Genomic DNA, 15676 nt, shown 5'->3' with positions numbered 1-15676 from the left:
ATTCTGTGATTCTGTGATTCTGTGAGGGGCACCACGTACTGGGGTGCCTCAGGCACGGCACAGCGAGCAGGTCACAGGGGGGCTTGTCCTGCTCTGCTCTGCCTGGTGTGGCCTCACCTCGAGCACTGTGTGCAGGGTTGGGCTCCATGATGTGGGAGGGATGTAAAACTGTTAGAGAGTGTCCAAAGGAGGGCTACAAAGATGGTGAAGGGCCTACAGAGCAAGACCTGTGAGGGGAGGCTGAGGTCCCTGGGTTTGTTCGGCCCAGAGCAGAGCAGGCCGAGGGGAGGACTCATGGCGGCCTGCAGCTCCCTCACCAGGGGAGCGGAGGGGCAGGCGCTGAGCTCTGCTCTCTGGGGACAGCGACAGGACCCGAGGGGACGGCATGGAGCTGGGACAGGGGAGGGTCAGGCTGGGGGTTAGGGAAAGGTTCTGCACCCAGAGGTGCTCAGGCACTGGGACAGGCTCTCCAGGTCACAGCACTGAGCTGCTGGAGTTCAAGAAGCATTTGGATAGCAGTGTCAAACATTGGGTCTAGTTTTTGGGTGGTCCTGTGTGGAGCCAGGAGTTGGACTCGATGATCCCTGCGTGTCCCTTCCAACTTGGTGCCACGCTGGGGTGGCAGCAGCAGCTGCTGAGCAGGCACATGGTCCTGGAGCAGAAGTGCAGGGCACCAAGAAGTGGAGGAGAGGATGTGGGAGACCATCCCAGGAATGTTTTGCACCTTCAGAAACCTCCTTTCAAGATCTCCCAAGGGACCAGCTGACACTTTGCAGATGTTACTAAAAACATCTCATCACATGTTTCTTTTCCTGCCTCCTTATCACTTCTAGCTGTAGAGCATCCCCTTATCTGGGCAGGCATTTCAGGAAGCTGCAGGCCTATTTCTGATCAGTAATGTTTCCTGAAGCATTCTACTGTCTCAAGCTGGGGGGACCAGCCTGACACTGTTCTGTAAACAAAGATCCCACAGAGCCCTCAAATGGCAGAAGGCTCTGAAAGCTGCAGCCAGAGCAGCCAGCATCTCCTAGGGGCCTGTGCAAAAGGTCTGGGCATTGAAAGCCACAAAAGTCTTGGATAATTTTATAAAGTTATCCAAGACCTGTGACATCTACCTTCACTTTATGCTTTCATAAAGCTTTCCCATTCAGGATGTCACATGTTCAGAGAAATGGTATTCCTCTTCCACCTCTATTACTGTCAAATTTCCTTAGAGAAAACAGAGGAAACAAACAAACAAACAAAAACAAAAACCACAGACAAGTAACCAAACAAAAAAACTCCATTATTTCCACCCTCTTTCTACAACACCCCTGCCCATTGCTACTTCGTGGCTTAATAGTAGGGCGTGTATGTTCTAGCCATAAAAACAGGTCAAGATTTCGGAGAGTAACTTCCTGCCCTCTCCCCTGCTGGGCAGCCTTAACTAGAATTCTGTTTTTCCAATATGTGTTTGTCTCCTGGTGCCAGAAGGTCACCTTGGCATTTTGCAGTTTTGGTAGGCTACCTTTCTTCCAACATAGAGGCAAATCTCTGTTGGCATTCCTAAGTGCCCCGAAGCCTCCGCATCCCAGCTTGCCACCCTTTTACCTGCAGGTACAGGCTGTCTGCCTCAAGGGCTGGCATTCAGCCCTCAGCATTTCTCATGGGAGCTGTTCAGATAGAAGTTCTCACCCTCCAGCAGCCCAGCCCTGCCAGTCTCTGCGGTTAGAAATAAGAATGTCCCCCAGGAAGGACGTCTGGTCTGTAGATACCGTTCAGCCTCCACTTCTGCCATTACCGAGGGCTTTTCACTGCAAATTCTCTCTTCCTCTAAACTTCCCTGCCTCATCTGTGGGAGTAAGTTGGAAAAAAAAAAAAAACTCAGCAGAAATTCAAATGAGGAGGTGCATTGTGTGAGGAAAAGAAGAATTTGCAGGGATTGTTTGTGGTATTGTTATTCCTATTTACTTTATTATGAAAGCAGCTGGTCTCTGAAGGAGCTGCAAAGGAGGTTTATGGCAGTGGTCTGCCTGGGAGGGGCTGGCTTAGACCACGGGTTACGTGCAGGAGAAAGATCATGAAAAAGTGGCATATGACAGACATCCCAGCCCTTTCTGCACTGACTCACTAAGTCGCTTTCTAGCCCTCATTCACATGTGTTTAACAAACCTTAGAAAATCAGCATTGTTTAAACATTAAAGTGTCTCTTTAAAAATTCAGCAGCAAAGTTCACCTGTTTTTTAGAGCCATATTTACAGCAGCATGGAAGTGCATCTCCCCTCCCTAGAACTGGGCTTCTGTCCAGCCCGTGTCACTGAGTGGAGTGAAAGAGGAGGCTCAGCAGCCTCCAGCATCGGGCACCACCACGGCAGCCTCCCCAGCGGTGCTCAGAGCCAGCCTTCACCTTGCCGTGGGAAGCACATCTCTGCAGAGATGTCTTTCAGCACTTAGCCTGGCTCTGTTTCACAAAAAAACAAGCAGAACTTGGGGCTGTTGTTTTCAGAGTCAGCAGAAGTTAACGTCTTGAGGCTTTATACACTAAAAGCACAGATCAGCAGGACATCATAGCACACCAGTTTCCAGATCCTTTTGTGCCACAGGGTCAAGCCCCATGTTCTGTGGGGCCCTAGGGCTTTGCCTTCCTTATGCCACTCACATAAGCTGATGCTGCCAGCCCCATTTCTGTCTGGTGCAAAACTGGGATGAAATGTGCTGCCCAAGGTCATGCAGTGAGGTGGCAGAGATCACTGGCAGAGATGAAACAGGAGATCTAATGAGCTCCAGTCCAGCACATCGTACAGCAGATTCAGTTACCTTACCCATCAGACTGCAGATAAACGGTGTACTAATGGCTCTCAGCTACACTCACCTTTCAAGATAGTGCCTGGGTGGCCAGCTGCCCAACCTCCCCTTTTTCTGTAGCTGTTAAAATAGATGGTAAGATCTAGTTTGGGCTTATTTCGTTAGGGAACAAGGGCTCCCAACTGCTGGCCCACCCATGGGTAAGAACTGAACTTCTGCTTAACATAAGAAAAATGCAAAATAAAACCATCACATCAGGGATATTTAACACCCAGAGCTTCCAGGCTAACAGCTGACCCCACTGATATTCTTTAGGTCCATCTTTATGAGTTTATACACTTGCAGTGTATTGAACGCAGTCTGTTAGGTCTATGTACAGGGACAGCTTGCATTTCCCCTACTGGTTTATAAAATAATTGCCAGTTTACATTTAACCACTCAGTAAGATCTGATACCATGCAGGAATCGTTTTTATCAGTACTCCTCGTCCTCCTCACTGTTCGGTCATTCTGGTGTCCTCTTCCACAGATACAGCACTCTGTGACTGCAGCAGATCTGCAGAACCTTACAAGCAAGTTATAATATTGCAAATGAAGAAAGAATTCAGCTTTCTAAGGGTACCAGACAAGTCCTATGTAAATAAGACGAATCCTGTTTAAATGACACATTCTGTGACTTCCCTTCCTGTGCTTTGTTCCTTTCCATGTTTGCTTTTTGCCTCTTGGTAGCTCTGTGAAGAGGTGTCACCCCGCTACTTGCTGAGTTCTGCCTGATCACACTTGCCTAGGAGTAAAGCATGACACAGGTTTGTTATTCTGGGTCACCGAAATCAGCATCACCTCCAGGAGCACAGCTCTCGTCACATCTTAGCTTTCAGCATTTCTCTGAAAAGGTAGCAGTTAGCAACAACGCTATTAATAGGAGTTTGGAAAGATTTCTGTGCTTGAAGCAATGGCAAAAGGAACGTGGTGAGTTCAAAGGAAATAATGGAAAGCAGCTAAACAGTATGGCTGCTTTGCCAAGCACACTCGATGCCAGGATCTCTAGTGGCCGATAGGAACATGGGTGGCTTCTTTTCCAAAGAGATTGCCAGTAGGCTGTGGACACAGGATTATCTGGGCTTTGTAAAAGGTTAATATCTTCACAGCTCTTTTGCTAGCAGACAGCTGAGGATACACAAAATGCCCTGGGTCAGCTTCACGCTGTTCCCAACCTTTGCCATGTGTGAGCATCAACTGCATTATGTTTGGGCTTGGTCAGGCTTACCTCTGCAAGGCCAAAATCAGCACAAAAATTTTATACAAAATCTTCTTTCTTGGGTGATTAAAACATGAATCACTTGACTATGGAAGGAGCATCAAGTACATTCTCTTTCAGACCACAAAACTAATCCCTGCTGGGACAGGACTGTTCCCACCGGGCTGGGCGGTTCCAGCCCTCAGCTCAATACTCATATTTTGAGAAAATCCCATGATCATTGGGATCAGTAGCAAAATTCCTGTTGAGTTCCACAAAACTAAGGTTAGGCCTAAATAACTCTGTTTTTCCCATAACTTGCTTCTTTCCCACTAGGTTTCTCAGGTGCCGTTGGGTGTATGTAATGACACAACACAGCTGAAGACCTGCTACTTCCGAAAATCTTGTTTGTGCTGTGCTCTGGCACGCATGGTGAGCAGTGGCTGGAGACATCACCCTGGAACGGAGCCTCCAGCCAAACTTTTGCAGCTTTTGAAGACATGTTGCTATCAGCAGATCGGTATCTGCCACACAAACCCCAGGGGAACTGGAGATGCTTTTCCAGAGACAGGGTAGACCAAACTGGTGAGACTGGGTTTGGCTCTGTGCACCTCTTACCTGTCTTCTTGCAGCTTTGCCCTACCTGTAGAACATGGGATGAGAACAAGGCCGTAGGGGCTGAACGCACAGGTAACACCAGTAATCGCTACCGTTCCACTGAAAAAGAGCACTGGGGAACAAGCTATTAACCACAGGCTATCCTAAAAGATTCATATCCTTTAAAAACATCTCCTTCCTGGGAATATTCTTGTGAATGGTCCAAAGAATTATGTTCCTAATTTTAAAAGACGTCCTATAATTTATTTTCTGAAGCATTTCTTCAAAAGATTTAATAAATCATGAGCCATTATATCAAATTTGACCAAAAATTCAGACTAGTTAGTTATGTGACTGTGAGATTCCATCACACAGGTAATGTTTTAGCAGTGAGGTGATAAGAGTATAGTAGATATTAACATTTTAGGCTATAAAGGACCCACATGCCTTGAACTCCCACAAAGGAAAGCTGAAGTAATTGTAAAGAGTCCTGTGTAAGAGCTAGAATGCATCCCATTTTCCTGCAACTTCTAAATGCGCTTTGCTGTCAGCTGCCAGAGTAAGAGGGAATTAGAAATGGGTATTCCGCTCGGAGGCACTGGACACAGGGACTGCAATCAGAACCCAGCTCAGAAAGCCAACACCTTGCAAGCAGTGCGATCATTTTATTTGCCAGACCTTGTGTTTGCCTCAGATCTCTACCGCATTCTTTGCTAACCACATACAAGCTTGCATCGCACGTATCTAATTTCCAAGTGACGCCGTGGGCCGTTCCTGAAGTCTGTTCACTGTGTCCTCTCCGGCGCTGCGGGGAGCGCTCGGTGTTCGGCAGAATGTGGGCACCAGTAGCACGCAGCCGTCTCCAGCAGCTGGCTGGGACGCTGCTTTCCAGTTCAAGCGTTGCAGCTGGGATAAGCTATACAAAAAGAATGAAAAGAGAAGTACCTATCCCGAGACAGCTAGGACACTACAGATTAAGCTGCTCTGATTACAGTCACTAAACGTACTTTGGTTTTTCGTATGAAATACCAAAAGGAATCTGAGTCCCTTGGGTAAGTCCATGCTCCTCTTACTACCCAGGATCCAAGCTCTAAAAGGCTGCCAGTGAAATCCAGGCCTGTGTAACCTCTTGAGAATATTTTTTTTCTATAAAGCTGCAAAACCAAGAGCAAATAGCCTTGTACAATAGCTCAGAGGTAGACGCGCAGGGGAGGATGCTGAAAAAGTCTTGGGCGGTTAGTCAGGAAGAATCAGTCTTGCATTAGAAAGCTTGTTTCTCTCTCTGCTTTGCCTGGAAGCTGAAGCACCCATTTCGTGTCCTTGCCATGTCCCAGCGCAGCAGCCGCGTTACAAGCGGTCGCAGATCCGAGCACGAGCAGGTCACGGGAGATCTATGTCGGCTTCTCAGGCAGCTCCTTGGTGGGACTCGGTGACTGTGGCTGGTCAGCCTTGTTCTGGCTCGGAGGGGGGGGCCACGTGGTCTTCTGATGAAGATGGCTGGAACAGAAACGTATGCTTCTGTAAATTGGGGGAGGGATACAGAAGATAACATGAAGACAAGACTCGTAATTGAGTAGAGAAGAGAGATGGCCATGGATCTCTCATGGCTCTTTGATTGTATTGGCTGTCTGTTTTGCCTGAAAATGCTTTTCCTGACTTGAAATGAAGGCTTGCAAATGTCTGCTTTATAGCTAACAAACCCTGCCTGCAGAGTCTAAGGTTCAGTTAAGGCAATCAGCTAAGACAGTGGTCAGGCCTCACAGGTATACTCTTTCAGCAGGTATTTTCAGGGCATGGCTCTGTTAAACATAATTCACTTAAGAGGTTTCAGAAACAATCTTAGAAGACTGGAGACCCAAACAGAGCCATGCTTGTCCCACTCTCCTGGGCTTGGATCTCATGGCATCCTAACACCATGACAAAAAAGTCTGACACATTCACTGAGGATTTTTCCCATGCTGAGAACTTGAAAAGTCTTGAAAAGTGCCAGTTAGACAAGCCACAGAACCATAAATTCCCATCTGGCCTGAATAAAAAAAAATCACACTTTAGAAAACAAAACAAAGATCCACAAATTCACACTGTACTTCATTGTGCTGGGCAGGAAGGCTCTTGCTGTCTAGGAAATGACTTCTTTCTCTGACATGACCATCTGGAGGCTTGGACTAGATTATCTGGTTAAAGGTTGTCAAGCAAAAGAATTTGATTAAAAAATAAAATAAAAAACACACAGGAATTCTTATTGTGTCAAAATTACAGAGCAAGACAGTTTTGACACCTACTCCTTGTAATTTGGGATTCCTTCAGCAGGCAGGCACTGGTCCCTGTCACATGGCGAAGCTGCAAATGTAAGCACACAACCAAGTGAAGGGTTAGAAAACACACCCAGTGCAAGTATCACAGCTACATTATGATAACACGCATTTAAATAATGCAGACACACTGGAAATGCTGACCCATTCATCTATTAGGTTTAATCCTTTTAGGCTACAATTATTTTCCTCGTGTCTTGTGCTCTGAGAAGTGGCAACGCTGGACTGCAGCGCAGGAAAGGCCACGGCAGTATGTCTGGGTGATAAATAGCATCAAAGAGTAAAGGCTGGGCATATATTAGGGGTTGTACGTTCATCCTGTGATGAGAAGGAGGAGAAGATAAGCTCTTCTTTTGCAGTGAAAGAGACAAGTGGGGTCGAATAACTGCTGCAAGAAACGCTTATGGCTCACAGAATAATCTGAGAATCCCAGACTGGGAGGTTATTCATACTGCCATGGATGCTAGGTGCCTGATTTCCTCCCATCCACAGCCACGGGAGTGGGAGGCTGCCTAGGCTGATGGATTTGTACACCAAGGAGGAAACGGGGAGATTACCATGCCCCTCTGCTCAACTCTGCTGCTCTCATACCTGGATGGTGAATGCAGGTTTGGATCCCCAGTTCAAAGCTATTGAGAAGCTGGATAAGGGCCAGCAAAGGCAGCCCTAGGGCTCATAACCTGCAAGGGGAGCTTGGGGAGGGCTGAGGGAGCCTGGCAAAGAGGAGGCTGAACAGCAGTCTTGCAGCACCCGCTCCTACTTCAAGGGCAATTACAAAGACGTTGGAGCCAAACTCTTGCTGGCAGTGCAGACAATATAACTGGGGGCAACAGCCACAGATCGCACCTTGGGGAGTTCAGACTAGACGTTAGGAAAATCTGTTTCTACATGGAGCATAATGCAGCTCAGGAACACATTATCCAGAGAGGCTGTGGATCTCCATCCTTGGAGGCTGTCAAGATGCGGCTGGCTAAAAACCACTGTAGATCTAATCTAGTGTGGGTGATGGTCCTACAGGGAGCAGATTTGACTACTGTTCTCCAGCAGTCCCTTTCGTAGCATTTCTGTGATTCTTTAAAACCATTCCTCTTAGTTTCTCCTGGGTAAATGCCTTTCCTCTGGCCCTTTTGACTCCTTATACCATGAGGCTACTTGTTAGATTCAACTACGAGTCGTATGGGTACATCTCAGCATGAGAGAAATAGGAGGCTCCTTGGGAGGCTTAGCTGGTATAGCAAACAAGTACGGAGGGTGGCGGAAGCTGTAAATAACACTAAGCAAGCATCCTTCAGACTTGCTTGGATTCAGGTTGCTCTAGTTAGTTTAGTGCTTACCGTCCTTGTTGGAGAGGATTGGTGCTAGCAGTTCTTTAGCTTCTGACAGCAAGAGGTCAACAAGATCTGAAGATGGAAGAGATGTATCTGAGACTGCGTCTGTTTTATCCTCTTCTGTTTCACTGTTGACTCTTATAAATATGGAAAGTGCCATCAATACTTCTATCATGGAACGGTCATTGAAAATCCTGGCCAGCTTCTTCTGAAGGATACTCTACGTAAATTCTGTGTATTCAGAGGGGAATTGCATCTCGATCTCATGGCATCATTGAAGAGTCTATTTTAGGCACACTTGCATTGTTGAGTTAGACAGAAATATAAGATATACTATCAAAGTTTTTTGATTGTTTGTTTTTAGAATTTCTATTTCTTTTTATAATTCTTCAAAAATATTTTTTCTTTCATTATCACAGAAATAACCATCTTGGAAACCTAACCATTAAAAAAAATTGTTTTCCCTTACCATCATTCTTAAAAATCAGCATTTTTTAAGAGTCAAGTCATTATCAACAAGACTGTGACTTTTTAACAAATCAACCAATTTTACAAAAACAAACAAAATACCACGAGAGTTCTCACAACAGAGTTCTGATACAGTTTTCGCAAGTGGTAGGAGATAGTTTGAAGGGGAGTCCAAAATCCTGAACTTTATTTCTGTAACCAGTCATGTAGTTAAGAGTCGTGTTAGTTCCTTGCTTACACTATTAGTTTCTTTAACTGCTGACAAACAAGGCCATGGTCCTAAAGCCAAAGACTGACTTCTAGTAGGAAAAGCAGGTGAGTCACAACTCTGCTTCTTTGAAACAGCTTGCTTAGGGGCTCTGCTAACAAGAGCAGCTTAATCAAAGGAGTGCTTCACCTACTCATTCCCCAGAACAGCCTGAAACGGAGGTGAAATGTTCCCAAATACCAATCAACCTGTAGCATCCTGATCATCTTTTCCCAATAGTTTCATTCCCAAAGTGACAGTATTTTTAGAAACTCCAGGCAGGTTATGTGTGAATCACCTTCCCCTGAGAAAGGTCAGGAAAAGAAATGTTCCTGTTTGCAGTTCCCAGAAGCCATCTCCTACCTTTTCTCATCTGGTAAATGACTGGGTGTGCTCAAGACCTTGTGAACGTTCTGCCATAAAAGAAAAAAAAAAGGGGGGGAGTTTCAAACTTGTAGGAATGAATAATTCCTGAGAACAAACCTCATGGATTTTTGCTGCTGATCAGATTTAATATGACAGTAATCAGCTTCTGCTTATTCATTGCCCTTGAAGCGAATATCTCAAGGCCTTTTGCAACACAGGCAACATGCACAGCCTATGCAAATATACAGACACATCTGAGTTATGCATTTTAATACCAACATTAAAGTATACCAAATGCACCATAAAAATACTCTTCCAAAGAATAGTTTTGCAGGCTACATTTCAGCAACTCCATGGTTTCTGGATTGTACTTGCACACGTAATGTCTCATAATGGTTAGTGAATGCTCAATCACTACTGAGGGGTGTATAAAAAGAAGACATTTTATCCCAGTAGCCAAAATCCTGTGATGTTTGCCCCGGGGACCAAGCAAAATCCATTTGCAAAGTCCAGCCCCAGACTGCATGCATCCCAGTGAACATGCCTAGTGCTGCAGGTCTAGAGGCATTTTAATTCTTCCTTCTTTGAGGCATGGGGCACAGAATCTACGCTTCCTTTCTCTCCACTGTTTTCTATTGATCTCAAGATCTCCTCGGACAGGTTACCAGTAGCTGTAGCAGATACCAGAATCCTAGTGCTTCCCATGCCGGCCAGTTTACTAACTACATAACCTTTGTACAGGCAATAAAGTGGAAGAATAGACAATTATAAGGCTAAAGCAATTCTATATGTAATTTTGCAGGAAATCTAGGTGAGGGGATCAAAACTACTCCTTGAGTTCACATTGGCTGTGCAGAGAAGCAACTGGCCAGCCATACAAAGGGAAGGACAAAATGCACGATTTTGGCTGTCGTGTCCAGAGGAGTTCCCGGAGCAGCAAGGAAGGGTCGGTGAGCTGGGGACAGCAGGGCCACAGGGCAAAAGCTGCACCACTCTGTTTACATGGCTCATGGGTAAAGGAACATGCATGAGCTCGTTCCCTGGTTTCTCCTAACCAACAGACAGTGCCTTGTTAGCATGAGAAAGAATAAAAATAAATAAATTTCTTGCTTCTGGACCAGGAAATCAGTTGGACTTGCAAAATCCCTGTTAAGGTAAGAGGCCACAATGCTGCCATCAGCACCAGAGGCAGCTGAGTACATCACCTGCACAAACAGGAGCAGTTTCCTATTGCAGATCTCCAGGCGCTTCCGTGAGACTTCTGATTTCCGTAACTGGCCGTCAGCCAGGGACAACTGTCTTTTCAGTTCCAGGATGTCCTCCTAAGACAGGGCCAGAGAAGAACAGAAAGGAGATGATGACACTCCAGCCTTGGCTTTTGGAAACATCAGCTTATGGCATTTGCTACAAGCAGAAAACCATGGTCCTCTTGGAATGGCTGGTGGTAATTACACAAATTATAACACATACCCAAAGACTGTGCTGGCCTTGTTGTCATAAATGACAAATAACATATATGCTATGGTCATTTTCACCTTTAAATGAAGGAGATAGAACCCCCAGAAGAAGGGTCAGCAGGGTAGGCTTTTTCCCCTCCCACTGGTCTTTTCTTCGCAGACGCAGGGGTTGCATTACCTCTATTTCAGCCACATGTTTTGCTTTCTTCCCTGCCAGCTGCATCTTCAGTTCTGCAATTTCGGCTTCCAGCAAGTGGATCACTTCCTCGTAGTCCTGCTCTGCGCTGTGAGCCTGCCTCTGCACAACCTCAGCCATCTGCAGCTTGCTGTGCAGCGTTCGGTTCTCGGAGAGGAAGCCCAGGGCTTTCTGGAAGCAGTGAGAAGTTGCGGTGAATGCACCACGTCCCCCTTGGCCGCCGAGCACCAAACCCACCCCGGCAGCCCCTGTGTCCCAGGGGTGGGTCCCAGCTGGAGGCTGGGACACAGGCAGGAAGAGCCCCCACAGCTCAGCCTTTCCAGGTCAGGGACAGCCCGAGGGTGTTGAATTAAAACCAACATCATGAGACACATCCAACAACCAGCTCTGCGCTAACCTGGTTCAGCCGCTGAAGCTCATCTTCCATTGACTTCTTACTGTTTTCCACCTCTTTCAGGAGAGCCTAGGGAAAATATTGTCACCAGATTAGAAGCAACAAGCAACAGGACATCCTCTAGAAGATGCCCTGCTCTTTCAGCTCCTGCCCCCAGAGCAATACAGACAGCAGCAGCCACGTGTGCTCTTGCCCTGTTGCTGCACTTGGTGGGCTGTGACCTGCATGTGTGCGGGGTCCCTGCTGCACCCAACCACAGTGCTGGCAGCTGTGCAGCCAGGTGCTTCTGTCAGCCATGGGCTTGAATTATTTGCATTATAAGGTGTCACAGCTTTAAATGTACTTCCTCAGTCTCAAAAAAAAAAATAGTGGCTGCATACTCTTTAAGTTATAAGCTTTTGGTTGAGCTTGAGAGAAAGCCGGAGGTAAGGAGAGGAGTGGGTGGGAGCCTGCTTGGTGCAGAGGAGACCCCTCAGTAAGGACAGGCCACCCCACAGCCCTCCCATACGACCAGAGAATGCCAGCAGAAGGCACCAGCTGAGGGGTCTGTGGGGAGGAGAGGCTCCACCTTTAGCCGTCGGACTTCTTGCCGCAGGTCCGTCATCTCCAGCTGCAGCTGCTCCAGCTCCTCGCTGCCGTTGCAGCTGAGCGAGTCGAGGGTCTGTGGGGCAGAAGGCAGCGTTAGCACCACTCGTGTGCTACCAAAACCATGGGGTAGATTGCAGACCTGCTAGATTGCACGTGTTCTGCTTTCCATACCCAGAATAACTATTAATCTTGGTAAAGGTGCTGGCATTTTTAGGATTGGAAGGCACACTGAATAGTTCAGCTGAAGGATTCCCTCCCCTCACCCACCAGAATTTCTGCCTCTGATCCCTGACATAGCTGGAATAGCTGTGCTGCAATGAATTTTCATTTTGAGCCAAGTGAAGTTAGTTGGGATTGATTATAGCTAATTCTGCATCACTCTGAGTGACATAGGCTGTTTCCTTCACATCACCCCATAGGTGGTGGTGTTGCTTTATTATAACAGATGAGTCTTTTACATAATTTCCTATAATAAGAATGATTAAGGGATCCTTCTCCCTTCTTTGTATAACTCAAGAACAACCAGAACATGAGAGTATGGCTTTTCCCTTAGAATCCCATGAATTTATGTATCAAGAAAAATAGTGTTCTAAGCGACCCTGCACACCTGCCCCTGCACAGCCCCACAAAAATCTGCTTCTCCTGGGGATGGTGCAGCCAGGGCCGCCTGAGAGCCAGCCCAACTCACCGGGGAGTGAAACGCCGATGTGTCCAGCAGAGTGGCCACCTCATGCTGGGTGAAGAGCACAGAGCTGGAATCCAGGCTGGCCTCATCCAGCTCGTCCTGCATCACGTCCCTGAGCGCTTGGAGGAGATCTGCGAGAAAGAGGTGGCTTTTGCAGGGAGGGGAGAGAAAAGCACTGCTTTTGGGGGAGAAAATGCCATAGGTTTGGGGAAATCCCGACCGACAGGCAGAGCAAGTTTAGAGATACCAAAGAATCTTCTCTCAGCTCTTTGATGGTCCCAGCAAGCTTAAGTAAGTTCACTGAATGGTAGAATCACAGAATGCTTTGGGTGGGAAGGGACCTTAAAGCCCATCTGGTTCCAACCCCCTGCCATGGGCAGGGGCACCTCACAGCAGACCAGGTCGCTCAAAGCCCCATCCAGCCTGGCCTTGGGCACTGCCAGGGATGGGGCAGCCACAGCTCCTCTGGGCAGCCCAGGCCAGTGCCTCACCACCCTCATAGGAAAGAATTTCTTCCTAATACCTAATCTAAATGTACCCTCTTTTACTTCAGAGCCATTACTCCTACATTGCTGATAACCTTTACCAGACCATTTTTTTTTTTTTAATAGTGAAAAAATGTCAAATTGAAAAAAAAAATTGTACTTCTAAATAACAAAACAAACAAACAAAAGACAACCTCCCCCACATATTTGCAGTTTTCACTGTGGCTCTCAGAGTTCTAAAATTTCAATCCCTAGCGCCATTTCTCTGACCCATGTCACCCACCTGCCTGCTGGCATTTCTCATGTTTTTGACTTAAACCAAACAATCCAAATCAATGGCTTCAGCACTGCGGGGGGATATTAAATGGACAAGTCTGAACATCAGGATTTGTTCTGTATGGAGGAGAGCCTGGTGCAAGGGGCTGCATGGGACACACGCAGCCTGCGCCGAGGACGGGAGGTGTTTGTGACTTCCCCTAACATCGAGGTGGTTGTGACTTCCCCTGACTGCCTGTGAGTAGTGCCCAGCAGGGAGCTTCTGGCTGAGCTGCTGCCTTTCAGCAGGTGCCTCTCAGCCATCAGCAAAGCTGCACAACAGCTCAGAGCCTGCTGGCAGCTGCCTGCTCACCTCCATAGGCCACCGTCCCCTGCGAGTCCGTGGTCAAAGTTTGCCGCAGCTGCCTCTTCTTCTCCTCAGTCACCTCCAAACCAAGGTACTGCAGAACCTGCAGCAGGAACAATGAACGTTTAATAAAAATAATAAAAATAATAAAAATAACTGCCTGAAAAACACCGCTGGGAAAGCACTGCTATGGAGTAGAAAGCAACGCTTTCTCCTGGAGGCGACTCTGCAGGCATCACCTGCTGGAGGAGCAGGCTTGGGCTGGACTTCCAGGCTCTGCTTTCCCACAGCTGCACAGAAATGCCTGTTCCTAAAGCCAGGGACACGTTCGTGGCCCTCCGAGAACATTTTGTACAGGCGGCAAACAGATTTGCAGCTATTACAAATGGGCAGGAGCTTTATCAAAGCCTGTGGAGCTGCAGCAATGCTCAGCTGCCAGGAGCTCGGCCTCTCTTCTTTCTGCCCAGGAACCGTGCTTGGGACCGAGCAGATAAAAGCTGTTCACGGGGTATTTCCTGCGGCAACGGGAGACATTCAAACATTTTGTCTCTCACTGCACCTTTTGCTCCCTTACTATGCATGATGCGCTGACTTCTGATACGTATCAGCTCAGCCCCTGGGGGCTGCACAGAAGTGGCTAAACCTGTGCAAACGCCACTTGGTGCCGGCGGCAGCAAGGAAAAGGCTTTAAAAGACAACATCAGGCTCAGCAGAGAACCTGGGAACGGGCCAAAGCTAAAGGTAGAGCTCTTTCTCTCAGCTGCTGCAGGCTGCGCCCAAAGCTCCCCCTCGCAGGGGTCCCCCCTGTGTGTCGCCCCCGACCCAGGCCCACAGAAGGGAAGGGAAGGGAAGGGAAGGGAAGGGAAGGGAAGGGAAGGGAAGGGAAGGGAAGGGAAGGGAAGGGAAGGGAAGGGAAGGGAAGGGAAGGGAAGGGAAGGGAAGGGAAGGGAAGGGAAGGGAAGGGAAGGGAAGGGAAGGGAAGGGAAGGGAAGGGAAGGGAAGGGAAGGGAGCCGCCGCAGGGTGGCAGCAGATGCCCGCCTGTGCCCCGCACCGGGCCGTGGCCGTGCCCCCGCTCCCCCAAAGCCCGCAGCACCCCGGGGTGGGGGTACCCCACGCACCCCACAGCCAGAGCGGGGAGCGCGACCCCCTGCGGGCGCTCTGCCTTTCACCGGGGCTTTGGGTGAGCAAGTGGGCAGCTCTGCTCCTGCCCTGGGACGGTGCCCTCGTACTGCATTTTCCTCCAAAAGCTGGCAGCCCTGCCTGGAGCCCAGCACTGCGGCCACCCCCGGGAGCCTTCGGCCTCTCCTCTGCCCGAGGTCACCCAGCAGTGAGAGCAGAGCCGGGGGCTGGGGGGCTGCTGCCCACCCAAAGCTGCCCCCATACACGGTGCAGCCCCCGGGGCTTCTGAGCTGCCTGCAGCACCCAGAGGTGGCCGAGGGGAGCTGTGACCCCCCCAAACGCCCCTCGATGCCACGATGGGGATGTTTCACTCCACCCTGTTCTCCCTTTGGAGTTCCTGAGGCTGGACACATCCCCCAGCAAACTCAGCTGAGACTCGGTGATAAACACAGCTTGGGCTCAGCTGCGATGCCTCTGTCTCAGTGATTAGATGCAGTAACTGCAGTGTGTGAGCAGCGTGATGCCAGGGGGAAATCAGTCCTAAGGGCACTGCATGAGGAGCCCCTGCTGCCCCCAGCACGGCCCGGCTGGCCTCGTGGCGAGGAACTTGGCAGCTGCAGGCCCTGCTCCGTGTAGGGCACCGTGCACAAATGAGAGCACCAAGCAAGTGCAGTAGCTTTATTCAGCCAGGCTGATTCCCTTGGACTATTTCTATTCAGTTTTGCACTTTGTAATCCCTCCGGAAAGCAAGTGACCCAGTGACCCCAATGCTAATACCTGGCGCTGCCCTC

At 48.5% G+C, this 15676-nt stretch overlaps 1 protein-coding gene across 2 annotated transcripts in view; it reads right to left on the bottom strand.

The window, feature by feature from the left end:
* Positions 1-173: 173 nt before the first annotated feature.
* LOC101801165 (syntaxin-binding protein 4) overlaps positions 174-15676 on the bottom strand; it is a 36900-nt gene continuing 21397 nt past the window's right edge. Inside the window, exons 13-22 of one of the 2 annotated variants that reach the window (XM_021276597.4) lie at positions 13772-13868; positions 12662-12789; positions 11954-12046; positions 11389-11454; positions 10974-11162; positions 10544-10660; positions 9336-9385; positions 8264-8394; positions 6900-6957; positions 174-6114 (exon numbers count right to left, since the gene is read on the bottom strand). In XM_021276597.4, the coding sequence (XP_021132272.4) occupies positions 6009-6114; positions 6900-6957; positions 8264-8394; positions 9336-9385; positions 10544-10660; positions 10974-11162; positions 11389-11454; positions 11954-12046; positions 12662-12789; positions 13772-13868 (1035 nt within the window). In that variant the 3' untranslated portion in view covers positions 174-6008. Of the gene's footprint in view, positions 6115-6899; positions 6958-8263; positions 8395-9335; positions 9386-10543; positions 10661-10973; positions 11163-11388; positions 11455-11953; positions 12047-12661; positions 12790-13771; positions 13869-15676 lie in introns of those variants that run through there. The other variant, XR_011803473.1, reaches the window with a different exon arrangement.

This window comes from Anas platyrhynchos, chromosome 15 (genome assembly GCF_047663525.1).
Source record: "Anas platyrhynchos isolate ZD024472 breed Pekin duck chromosome 15, IASCAAS_PekinDuck_T2T, whole genome shotgun sequence".
NCBI lineage: Eukaryota > Metazoa > Chordata > Aves > Anseriformes > Anatidae > Anas > Anas platyrhynchos.
Note: the sequence above shows the minus strand (reverse complement) of the source record. Positions and strands in the feature narration are given on the sequence as shown.